Source organism: Candoia aspera, chromosome 2, assembly GCF_035149785.1.
Source record: "Candoia aspera isolate rCanAsp1 chromosome 2, rCanAsp1.hap2, whole genome shotgun sequence".
Taxonomy (NCBI): Eukaryota; Metazoa; Chordata; class Lepidosauria; order Squamata; family Boidae; genus Candoia; species Candoia aspera.
Window position 1 is genome coordinate 174545635 of NC_086154.1, and position 13683 is coordinate 174559317.

Consider the following 13683-nt stretch of genomic DNA (forward strand, 5'->3'; position numbering starts at 1 on the left):
GAATGAAGTTTTTCCCAGGTTAGGTAAGTTGTAGCTTTGTGGAAAGAAAGGCATGTTTTGATCAAAATCTAAGCAACCATAAAGCTAGTCCAGAGCCAATCTTAGTCTTTTTTTTCTCTTCAAACAATGAGCAAACTTCTCAGTGATGCATAGCTGAATGCTTTATATTTATTTATTTATCCATCCATCCATCCACCCACCCACCCATTAAAATTTATATGGTCACCCATCTCACAAAAAAGTAACTCTGAGCAGTGTACAATGGGACTATAAAACAGTTACTACATAAAAAACAATTATTACTTTTTAAAAAATTAAAAAATGAAGGAAGATTCAAAGGAAAATGAAGGAAGATGCAAAGAAAAGCAGAACCTATCATGGAGCATCTCTTAGCTGTTTAAAAAACCTATATCTAGAATTCCAGTAACTTAGCATAGTCTTACAACTCTTCAGTTTCTGTTTTTGATTTCTTATCAACTAATGTAAATTTTAATTATTCTGATACAAACATACATGTTGATTTGAAATTTTTTCCCAAATGCTGGTACATTAACAAAAGAAAAGTGTTGGGCCTCGACTTTAATTCTCAATGTAAGATCAGAAATAGCTGTTCCTGTATGATTAAACCAATATCTTAAGGTTAACATTAAAAATTTAAAAAGACCAGTATTTGAGAGGCTTTATTCATATCCTTTAAGTACAATTATCATTACATGTGTGATTATACAATATTTCTTACTAAGTGGTAATTTATTGCTTTCTGCAACAATCCTTGTATATGAAAGAAGTATGACAATTTTGCTTTATAGTATTTCCTTTAGTTAGATTAAAGAAGAATCCTAAAGCTGCTTCAATGCCTAATATTTAAATTCACTTCAAAGCCATAATTTCATTAGTGATGTATTTATTTATTCTTTCTTCCTTTTGTATCATCATTATTAATTTATTTTTGTTGTTGTTAATTATTTGTATTCACAAAAAGCCTAAAATTTCTTAGATGTGGCAGTAAGATCTCTCTTTAAAAAAAAAGACTTCCTGCTCATGGGCATCAATGTAATATATACATTTTAATGTTTTTTATAACACTGCAATTGGATATTTCATTTGTTTGGTTTTGTGGTATTTACCACATTCTGATCTTTATGCATATTAATGGGTTGATTTTTGTTTGATTATCAGTGCAAAGGAGATGGATAGGGAAATTCTGGCCCTCATTTTGAAAAGCTGTACTGTAATATTCTTATAACAGTTCACTTCTTGCTCAGCAAAAACCAAGTAGAATGGTAGCCAAAGGGTGGTGGAGGTGGAGAAGACAAAAGGGACCTGGTTGATTCAATGGAGTGAACATACTGCCCCCATCTCTTTCTCAGCTGCAGTCATTCCACCTGGCTACTAATAAGCAAGAACTAATGCCCTCATCTTTTCTCCAATATTATGTAAAAAATGGTTTATTCAAGTTGATACTGACTACCTAAACCAGTGTTTACCTTCTTTTTAAGTTCTGGTCCCTACACCTTGAAAAGGAAATTGAAAACTGGCAAAAGTGCTGAAGAGGGCAGCCCAAATTATTAAGGGATGGCAGCAACTGGCCTGTAAGGGAAGGTCACACTGTTTGAGATATTTAAATATTTTAATAGCCGAGGAGGAATGATAGATGCTTATGAAATTACGTGCAGTATGAAAAATGTGAATAGGAAGATAATTCTAGAATTGTCCATTGAAACTCATGTCTTAGACTTGTCACAGGCATTTAGTTGGCCACAATGAGTCAGGATGCTGGGCCAGGCCTTTGCTTTGATTGGGCGTAGTTCTCTTAACCTATGGAGTTTTTAATTTGATAAACCCAAAATCCCTGCTCAGGTTTTCCTGTGTATGCTCAATCCAGCAGTTGAGGAATGGTGAGCAAGCCCTCATCTTTCCTATTCAGCTTAGCTCCCTACAAACCACTTGATTTGGAACCTTCCCCTCTCGAGGCTGCAGCTCACATGGAAGCATTTGTACACCAAGACTGCCTGCTGAAGATAATCATGCTGTAAGCAGGGAGTTTTTTCTCTTCAGTTCTGTCACCAGTGTGAGTAGGAGACAAGATCATTCCTCATATGCTAGACTGACCATGTTAACTGGTAAAATCTGAACAGGGTTATGGTTTGAATACTATTTAAAATTAGGTACTTATTGCAAAATAAGCAGCTTCAGATTTTTTAAAAATTTCCATCCCATAAGAGACATACTATTGCTGGGTTGACAACCAGGGATGAGCCAGAATTCTCATGCTTACCCAGGAACAAGCATCATGCAGGTGTATCTTATCATTTCTGCTTGCTTCTTCCTGCCAGCAGGTGTAGCTTATAAAAAAAAAATCTGCTCTCCTCTGTGGCTTCATTATAATTATGTGCACACCAGGAACTCTCACACATTCCTTCCTTCACAAGCAAAAATCAAGAGACGTGGTTCTCGGCTTCTGATTCTTGCTTTTTCAGAGAGAGGGCAGCCAGAATGTTTTATCTGAGTATCATCTTAGGTGGGCAAGGGCACAGGGGAGGAACTCTGCTTGGACAGTTAAGGCTACAGGGGAGGGACAAAAGTGTAAAGTGAGTAGGGCCATGTCAACCATATCTGTGGAGCTAAGTTTTTCTTTTCTGAGAATTTGGGGATGTTTTAAACTATTGATTAATTATCTGACATCAAGCTGGTGTCGACTCAGCTACTACAGAGATAGTTTTATTCCACATTAGTCTACAAACTGGGAGACTCTGAGTTCTAATGCTGCCTTAGGCACAAAGCCTGCTGGGTAACTTTAGGGCAATCATTCTTTCTCAGCCCTAGGAAGAAGGCAAGGGCAAAACACTTCCTAAAATCTTGCCAAGAAAACTGCATGACTTGTCCAGGCAGTTGCCGAGGGTCAATGCTGACTTGAAGGCATACGCACACCAAAAAACCCACCATTTTAGAGGTTACATTATACTATTTCATGTGTTCTCTTTTTCAAAACAGCAGGAAACTGTGCTGCCAGTTTTTGGCAATGCCTGTCAGCATGATTTCCAGGGGTTGAAAAAAAGGCATTTGGGATCAGAGCCATCACAATTTGTTAGCCTCTTTAATTGGCAAACATATGTTCCCTCTATATTATGTAAAATCAATCAGATGTTTCTCAGAATTTTTCTTTGTTCCTCACGGGAATGTCAAATTCTGTAACTGGGAAGATTTAAAGAACATTTGCAAATTCAATTATGGCAAACAAGATAATAAAGTTGCTTCTGGACTGGAATATTTTTGCTGTATATGGGCAAGATCTTTTACCAAGAGACAGAAAACAAAATATCTCATTTTTTCTGAATTCACATTGAGCAGAAAACAAAACTGTTCCACTTGCAATGTTTTGTCACAAATGTTCCAAGTTAGCTGATTCTGATGGGATAAAAGTTGAACTGTTTTGAGTATTTCATCCATGGGAATTTTTTAAAAAGTCCTTTGTTCTTTTGTTTGCGCTCTAGGTTCACAAGAATAGATGAGGCGGTAGTCCATAGATAGTGCAACTGCATGCAATGTACACAAAGCTGGCCCAAGGGATTATAAAACATTAAACACATTAAAAATGCCCACAAAGAACAGAAACAGCAACAAAAAACCTGTTAGAATCTATGCACATGTATCATAAAGTTCAACAAACAATATTTAAATCTTTACATTTTTTAAAACTGCACTCTGGAAGTCAAACATTTTATTATTATCTTTACATTTACAGCTATAATACAACAATATAATGTGTTGTATATGCACATTATACAATGCATTTGTACTCCGTCGTCTTTAACCTGCAGTTTTGTGCCTTTTTTTCCAGCCATAGAACAAACCGTTGTTAATTTCAAGTTTGGAGCACTTACAACAGCAGTTCTGAGGTCAAAACTTTTCTACTTAAGATGTTTTACACTTCCCTAGTTCAATATGGCTTCCTGGAAAACTAGCTTGCTTACTTGCTTGTTTATTTATTTAACATTCATTTAATTAATAAATAAAACAATGTATATGGTAGCCCATCTTGCAGTTGCGACTTTGAGTGGCTTATATGTTAAAAACAGTAGGAAAAAACCCAATATCAACAAAAGTTAAAAGGAGCCACAGTTTTAATTACTCAAAAGCCCGCAGCAACTAGAATATCAGAAGCTGCAATAACTTTTAGGTCAAATAGACGAAATAACACATACTTCAGTTAAATAAAATCAAACTTGCTTTTAAAAAAAATCTGTAAAATTTTTAAAAACAGCTTTCTTAGTATGGAATCGATCCAAAGTAATGAAAGGCCTAGTTTTCTTGTAGAACAGATCTACCTACTATTTTAAATCTGAGATCCTATAATGTGCGTTTTTCCAGGATTAAAAAAAAATGGAATTATATTGGTGGTCTGGTATTTTCCATGGGTATCTTGTGGCATTAAGTGCAGATACTAAAACAGATCTCTTTGCAAACAGGGATCCTAAAACATCCCAAGGTTTTGGTAGGATCAAAGTTTAACTCTCAAGTCCAAAAGAAGTTGAATTCTGAAGGAGCCAGGAACTGAAAGTAAGATAAATGCCCAGTGATAAGCCTCAAAGTATGAAAAATTAAATCCAATCAATGAAAGTTGTAAGATGCCATTGCCAAAAAAAGTGTATTCAGTATACTGCTAATTCATTTAAAAGATTGTGAAAGAATAAATGTTAACAAGGCCTCGCAAACCAACCTTGGAGTCAGTCATTCTTAATCACATTTATTTTACCCCGAACATTAAAAAAAATCTAGACCGTCTAGAACACCCTTTATTTGCAACAAAACTAGGTATAAGTACAAATCTAGGAGCTGTGAACGTTTCCTTATACTAAGATGAATTTAAAAGTCAGAACAAACACAAAGTTCTAAACCTTACGCTTGTCTAAATTGTTGCTATGGTCCATTAACATCAAGTCTGATTGACGTCAAACTTTTAATGTACATAAAGTTGGCAATATAAATTTTCTGTCTATCTGTAAACATCAGTTGTTATTTGAATATGTTGCAGCCTTCTCTTCTGTCCCCAATATTATAATTCTATGAATGTTTTAATTATGCAGGACGGAGATTCTGATTAAACAGAGAAGTGATCCTTCACATGTATATTGTATTAGGATATGAATGAGATGCATAAGGAGTAATTTTTTAACTTTCTCCTCTGAAAAATTAATTTTAGCCAGTAGTTGCTTTTTATTAAAAAAATATAAATAGTAATGTTGAATGTTTTAGCAATATCCCATATAAAAGACTAATGGCAAATGAAGCAGTGAGTTTTATAGGAGTAAAGCCTTACATTGTAATAGCATCTATATTAAATACTTTAAATTTAGTCTTCAAAGAAGGAAATACTGGGAAAAATATATATTTGAAATGATAAATAGAATGCTAAATGCCACAAGTCCAAGAGTATAAAGTGGACAGTGGAGTGTTAACAATCTGAGAGAAGGAACCAAAGTTTGATTCAGCTATGACATGGTCTACTGACTTAGTATATAGATACTGAAAACAATTAGAATTTGTTCTAGAAATGGAATCTAGATCACAATATTTTTGTGATCAGACCATATATATTTAGGAGTGCTAGATATTGATAATCAAATCTGACAATATTTATTAAAAGGTGATCTTTTAAATACTTACATTTCATCAATCAAATTAGAAAATTGTATTAAAATTGAGGCATATTTAATGGGTCTCTAGCCCATGTTGTCTGTTGTTTATCCTACAACTCTAAACACAATCTGAAATTTATTTATACTTATCCTTCAAAGTGATTGTTAGTTATGAGGGAAATAGAGATTCTTAAAAAATTCTCTAGATACAGTAGGCAATACTTTCCTTTCAGCTTGGAGCTGAAAATTAGACAATTACTGTTTTAACATGTTTCTTTGCAAGTGAAATGTAATGTATGGAAAAGGGAGGTTGAGAGTATTTTCTTCTGTTTCCTTCATGTGAAGGCTTTTTCTTTTTGAAAGATATCCAGCTGAGGACCTAAAAAGGGATATCATACCCTACTTGTCATACTTTTGCTGAACCTGGCAACTAAGACACCAGGAACTGAATCAGAGAAGGAGGTTAAATAAAATTCCACTTAGATGGGGAAATTTTTTTCTATCAGAATCTCTAATGAATAAAAATGCAAAAAGTTCTATGTGTCCCACAGAGAATTAAAAATAGGTGAGTGCGACAGTTTCCTATAAATTCTGGCAACAGTCGTGCAGCTGTCTATTAAGTAAGAATGAAGAATAATAATTAACATAGTGGAACTTAACACCAAATAATATGTTGAATGATCTAGCTACCAAGTACTTCTACCCGTGTTGAGGGTACAGAAGCTTATATTGTATTGTGAAAGCAAGAATCATGACCTTAACACAACTGTTGAACAACAAAATGAATCTAATATTATTTTAAAAGGTCATCAAATTGCTATAATTTCCTCTGGTTAGACTACTGCAACACATTCTGCATGGGACTGTCTCTGAAGATGACACAGAAATTTCCATTGGTCCAAAATGTGGTGGCCCATTTAGCTCTGATGCTATGATTGCTGCTTTGGTTACTGGTCCGCCTCTTAGCCAGTAGTTTCTGGTCAAAGCCACTCAAGGATCATCTCCTGGATATTTACATCCATCTATCCCAGCAAGATTCAGCCCACGTTTTACATTTTTTTTAGAGAGGGAATGTTAAGAATGAAGTGAATGGAGTGAGAGGCCACTGATGTATCTCAGTGACTATCCCCACATTTTGGATAGTCTCCTGAGGTGCCCCTACCCTCCTGGCCTTTAGGAGTTAATCTGCATGGCATTTAAGCACTGAGGGTCACTAGGCTGCCCTTAGGTAGTCATTTGAGCTTTTATTTTCTTTTTTTTAATACATATACTGTATATTTTTGTTATTGTATACCACCTGGAGTCTAAGGAAGCAGGTGATGCATCCTATAGTGTATAAATACATAATTTTCTAGAATTGGTGACTCAACCATCAAATTGTAATATCCAGTAATTAGAATAATTATTTGGACAAGGTGTGCTTGTAGTATCTCCATAAAATTGCATTATTATTTTTTTTGGTGTTCTGGCACAGATGTTCTTGGGTACTTTCTTTTGCTACAAAACATTCACTTTTCTGAAGGGGAGTGAGGTTGGTAATATCTATGAATTCTAGAAATCTGAATATTTTTCTTCTCTCTTACATTAAATTACAGTATATCACTTTTAAGACTGGGAGTAGTGGAAGTTTATAATATTATTATTATTATTATTATTATTATTATTATTATTATTATTATTATTATTATTATTTTGGAGTGATTGATTTTTCTTTTTTGTGTTAAGATGATGTGTTGGGAATATCAGTATGTGCACTCCACCCTCTTCGTGGTTTTTAAAAAAATTACTTCATGACCCATTACAGTCATTTTCATTTATAGCAGCACTTTTATTTTATCTCACAGCTTGTGGTTTAGAGTATTTACAAGGGTGGAGTGTACTGCATCAATTCACCTTCCATTTGTGTGTTGATGTGGCATTTATATTACATAGGAGTAATTTTTTTTCTGATTTTTTTTCTTGTATCACCAGTGCACCTATTCCATTCTTCCATCGCTGTGCTCCTGTGAACATTTCCTGCTATACCAAGTTTGCAGAGGCCCTGATCACCTTTGTCAGTGACAGTAGTGTCTTGCACAGGCTGATTAGTGGAGTAATGACCTGCAAAGAGATTATATTGGGACTTTGCTTGTTATCACTAGGTAATTGTTTTTCTCATTCTTAGCTATTTCTGTGGTATTGCAACAGGAGAATGTGAACAACCTCTATCCCCACAATATGAAAATGAAGCATGCTCAGTATTAACTATTACAGCATAGGAAACTATTCCAAGAAGTGTTTCTTATCCAGCCTCTGAATTAAATGTTTTTTAAACATGTGTGCATTGATTCTCCTTATATTTAAGTAGCGGGGGGGGGGGGATTTTAACTGATGAAAGCTGAATAATTTGAAGGCACAATGCTGCATTTCCATTGTGGTAATTAAAGAAATCTAGCCATATAGGTTATCTTGCTCAGAGATAAAGAACCACACATAAATTGCTCTAAGCTTGTCAGAAAAAAAGCAACTATAGGTACATTTTCAAAAAAAATTTAAAAGATTAATCATTTACCTTAAAATAAATATCAGGATTGCCACTACTTTAATGCAAGTGCCCAAATACTACTGTATGCAATAAAAGGGACTTCACTTTATTTAGCAAGAAGTACCATTCATTGTTAGGAAAGAAGCCCTGGCTTTTATACAGTTTAACTCAACTAATCAAATAGTAAATGAATAAACAAGCAAGCATGTTTTTGGGTTTGCTTTTCCAGTTCAAATATCTTTTAACTTAAAATGAATTTAATTTATTAATTTAAAATGAGAAGGACTAGGTGGAAGGAAGTGTCTTTTTCAGGGACACTTTGAAGGGTCCAAACAAACTTGTTGCCATGAAGCAAATTTAAAGAACCAGCCAAATGTGGGTAAGAATACATAATAGACTCTGCATCCAAGCCTGAAAATTATCTGTCTGCTCATTCTGGCATGATTATAGCTCGATAAGGATTTCATAGTGAAAGCAGTACAGCTTCAGTGTAGTTTTAATTAAAATTAGTGTGGATAGTATTGATGAATTAATTAGCTGATCTTTCAATCACATGGTTTAAAGAGTACAGTCCTAGTTAAAATTTCTTAACTCTATATCGAGTTGATTGTTAAAGTAAATATGATGGTAAGAGAGAGCTGTCTTTGGTATAGAGTTACATTGAGCCAACAGCTCTTAATGAACAACACTCATTGAAATATTCCATTGGGAAATACATACATACATACATACATACATACATACATACATACATACATACATATCAGATGATAATAAGATTTAGGGATAATTGCAATGATGGAGAAGCCATAGCTTTCTAAAGCCATGCATTTTGGGATAATGATAAGCATGTAGCAGTGTGATAATTACATTTGTTTCATAAACACAGTGGATTGAATTTTTTGTTTTTACTTGAAAGCTTTTACCTCTCTGGATATTTATGCCACAGTCAATGGGAAATGAATATCCTCAAATTTAATGAATATTGATAATCTCAGTTAAAATTAGCAAATGACCAAAAATGTATAACTTAATCTTCTCCATAGTATCAGTATTTGCTTAAGTACATTAAAGATCACATTTAGGGAACAGTTAGTTCACCAGTGCATTTCTCTGTTTGCTGATACTTGCTAAATATTACATGTTTAGTATGCTGCAATTTATGTTTATGAACTTATGTGCACTTGCACACAGATTGATACATAATTTAATAGAATTAATTACTTCTAATGTTAATTATATTAAAAGTAATGTTCCCCCCAAATGATACGTGCAATCCAGAAGCAGTTGCAGCTTTTCATGCTCTTCTAAGCCATCCTATCTGTTGTTGGTATATTTGTATGTTTCAGTATGAAACAAAGTACCATAAACAGACTAGATTTTCACATTCCGAACAAAGCACTAGATATGTAGGAGTTAGCTAAATGAATTACCCTGATCAAATTGAAGCATAACATAGTATGTGGTTCTTCTCCCAATTTTTACATCCTTATTCATCCTTGACATGATAATGTTAAGCATGTGTGTCTGCATGCAGCTGTTTGGGTTTTGCTCACCATGAGTTGTATGATGCTTTTGCAACTCATGATAATAAATGTGCTGTTCTATCATGTCATTTAATCTTTTGTTGTATGTGCCTGCATCTCTTTATACATGTATATAGGTGTGTGTATATATACATTGGTGCTTAATCTGCATACAGGCTAGTTTTATTTAATTTACAAATGGGAAGCTGAATAGAGTAGTTTAACCTGCACATTGTTGTAGAGAAGAGTTAATAGTGAATGCAGAAAAATCACTAATATTAATTTATATTCCTGCAGCCATTATTCTTGGCTATTTGTGCTTTGAATAATTAACCTGCTTATTCTATTTTGTTTTTCTGCAGTGCTTTCCATGATTTTGATGGTGATAATCAGATATATTTCAAGAGTACTTGTTTGGATCTTAACAATCCTTGTTGTTTTGGGATCACTTGGTAAGTAATTGAAGGTATTCTGTCTCCTCAGACTGAGTATGTGTGTCTTTTCCTCATATGTTTAACCCTTCTTTTGCTGCAGAAACATTTTGCTGTTGTTTCACCAGTTTTCTCAAAACTGTTCTCTCTGCTTTATGAAAATTGAAATAACCAAAAAGAGCCTCCTACTTTAGGATTGATGCTTACATGCTTGCTTTATCATGTGATCATGGCAATATAGTAATGGAAGGGATCATTGTCCAAATGTTAGTTTAAAGGCTGTATTTAATGGCCAGCATAATGAAGAAGATAATAGTGTTGTCTTATTGGAAGGTAACCCTGAAACTGTTTAACCACCATCTGAAAAGTAGTATAGGCTTTGTTTTATTGGTCGTAGAATAGAGGACATTTCCAGATAGCATTAAAAACAAGTTTAGGCATTACATTAGCCAGAGGAATCAATATCCTCAAAACAAGTTTACCTTTTCCACTGCAAACCTTAGGAGTTGGAATCATTATTTCACGAGTTTCACCATAGTCTGTGTCAGTGTTATTTATTGACAAGTTTGGAGCAACTTTTGAACAGTGACTTGGGCCCTGGGATGACAATTTCACTAGTAGTTCATTCAACCCTATCCATTTACGCTACATTGGAAGAAAGGAAGAAATATTTCAAAACAACAAGAAAAACTATGTTCTTACCTTCTTCACATCCCACCACCAAGTCATTGCCTCTCTCCCAAGCCATTTTTATATACCAGAGGATTTGGGGGTAGAAAATACCTGATAGCAGCTGCAGGTCAAACCACATTTGTGAGGATGGCCCAGTATACATGGTGAGTTAGTCTAAAAAGCCAGAGAATTCCTGGGAGACTACACCCTGATTTTGTGAGTTGAGAGTGCTGCATTGGCTCACCTAGCTGTAAGAGTGGGGAGAAAGAGATTATAGATTGAATGTTTCATCTTGAGAATCTAGAACCTTGTTTTCTAGAATAACCACAATAATGATAATAATAGATATGTTATTGGATCATCTCATTTAATTGAAAGGTGTTCAATTTGAATTGAATTAAAAGGTAGGCAATTTTTGTATGTATAGATTATCTTTGTACTTTGCTTATGTGCTGTGTGTAATGTGGAAGTGCGCACATTGCAAGAGAAAAAAAGATTTTTCTAGCATCAAAATACATTTGTTGGTATGTAGTTTGAAAGGTGAAGGGTCCCCTGTGCAAGCACTGAGTCATGTCTGACCCTTTGGAGGGACACCGCTTTTGCAACATTTTCTTGGCAGACTATAGTGGGGTGGTTTGCCATTGCCTTCCCCAGTTGTCACCTTCCCCAGCAAGCTGGGTGCTCATTTTACCGACCTCGGAAGGATGGAAGGCTAATGTAGACCCATGTCATCAGATCTATGAAATACTGTCTTTAGTTGGAAGATACATTTAAAAGGAGGGAGTAGGGGAGAGAAAGCAATGAATTCAAACCAAACTTAGATTAAAGATTATATTAAAGCTTTCATACGTGTACGCAAAATAAGAAACAGTGACAATTGATAGAAATAGTAATTGATACCCAAAATTGCAAACAGTACTTTATTTATGTTTCTTTCTTATATGATGGACTTCATATTGTGGTTTTTAAAAAAACCCATGGTTATTTCCATGTTTCACATCAGTGCATATGTCATTGTTTAGACATGATCAATGCCATCAAGGGATGGAAGGAGATAATTCACTTCAGAGAGCAGTGATAGAAGTGAATGGGTGTCCCTAGGATGGGTTTTTACTTAGAAACTGTAACAAGATTTGTTCTTCATTAGACCATGTGTAATCATAACTATCCTATTTTATTATATCTCTCTGATACATTTAGAAATATCTGGGGTTCCAGTTAAAATCAGGATAGGCATTTGAGTTCTGTTCTAATCATGTTTGTGATGTATTGTTCTAATCTGTTAGACTTTAAAACTGAAATCCTGTCCTTTTGGAGACTATAATGACCTTTCAATATGTTGTTCTAATTTTCCTAAATATTACAGAGCCTATTTCCTTGTAAACAATTAGAAATAAAGTGTTTAAAAAGTGGTAACTAAAAAACGTTTATTATGTATCAAACCAGATTCTAGAATTAGAGTATTTATGGACTGACATTTCACTGCTCAGTAAATTGGCAGTTTTTCATATCTGCTGCACATGATCCAACTAGCCCATCTGTTGAAAACATACAATTCCCTAGTTTTCAGATGAAGCAAGAAAAGTCCTTCCAGATCAGAGCAAGAGTCCATTTAGTTTGGGATCCTGGTTCCAGCTGCACCAGCCAGATATTTTCCAAAGACCCATAAGCACATGCTTTATCCATTCTAGTGCTAGAAGTTTCTTAGTATTAGCACTGAAACTTACCTCAAAACCTACAGGAAAACAAGCAAAAATAATCTCAAATCAGCATTGTCTTCATATCTCTGCTTTACAATTTGTATAGAAGAAAAGTAATGGTTGAATTCTTTTGCTGTGATGAATCTTCACATGTATTATGGCTTCTTGAATAAGGTATTATCTTTTTTGAGTGCTTTCGGATACCCAATATAGCCTAGTCAGTGACAAGTGGTTTCCAATTATGATGGGTGAAATTTGAGGGCTGAGGGTGGGGAGGCAGTTTGCAGTAACAAGCCAGAGTAATGCAAAGGATCACATGAAGAGGTACTAACAATTGATTTCTCCTCCTTTTTAAAGAAGGTACATACAGTATATATGTAGCACTCCAGATTATTTACCTAGAATTAAGGAATTTAGAAGATATGGACTGCAAATCATAGACTGCCTACCACCTGCTTTAACAATAGCTAAACATTACTTGGATTCTAAAGTTACTAGTAGTAAACCTAATTTAAGATTTCAGTCATGAAATCATTTGGGGTTTTGAAAGCATGTTGGGAATGCTGTCACAAAAGGCTGTGAGGAGGGAAGCTTGTCTAATCAAAAAATGATTGCCATGGTGGGAATGGCAAGTCGCAAAACATCAATATCAATCTGATCATCATCAAAGTTTATATAAAGATTTATTAGACAGAATGAGGATATTGCCAATTATTAGAAACCAGAAGAGAATATTAAAATAATGGCAATGTTTACCCTGCAGAATGTAATATTTATATTGCAGAATGACTTCACATTGATGAATTCAGGGAGTTACACTTCATGGAATATAAAAGTACAAAAGTGAGGAAAATGGTAAGGCATATGTAGTGGTATAAGCTGCAAAACTAAAAAATTTTAAAAGTCATGTAGGTTTACTATACTCTAATTTAATTGACACGCTTTTTGCATGAGGCACTGCTTAAAAAATGTTTAATGAAGTAAAAGGTAGTATTTCTAAAAAATTTTTAAAAATCTAATTTGAAATAATAAAAGGCAGGAGATTAGCAATCTATTATTATTATTATTCTGCCTTTTACATATATATATATACCTCACTCAAAGGGACAAACGTACCTAGTACTCCTTCCTCCTCCTGCTTTCCCCAGAACAACAAACCTGTGAGTTGGGCTGAGAGAGCATGACTGGCTC

At 34.5% G+C, this 13683-nt stretch overlaps 1 protein-coding gene across 3 annotated transcripts in view; it reads left to right on the top strand.

Annotated features, from left to right (window-relative positions):
* Nucleotides 1–13683, top strand: part of SLC44A1 (solute carrier family 44 member 1) — a 97409-nt gene that overhangs the window by 60314 nt on the left and 23412 nt on the right. For all 3 annotated transcript variants that reach the window (XM_063294931.1, XM_063294934.1, XM_063294933.1), the window contains exons 6-7: nt 7611–7780; nt 10052–10141. In XM_063294931.1, the coding sequence (XP_063151001.1) occupies nt 7611–7780; nt 10052–10141 (260 nt within the window). The remainder of the gene's footprint in view (nt 1–7610; nt 7781–10051; nt 10142–13683) is intronic.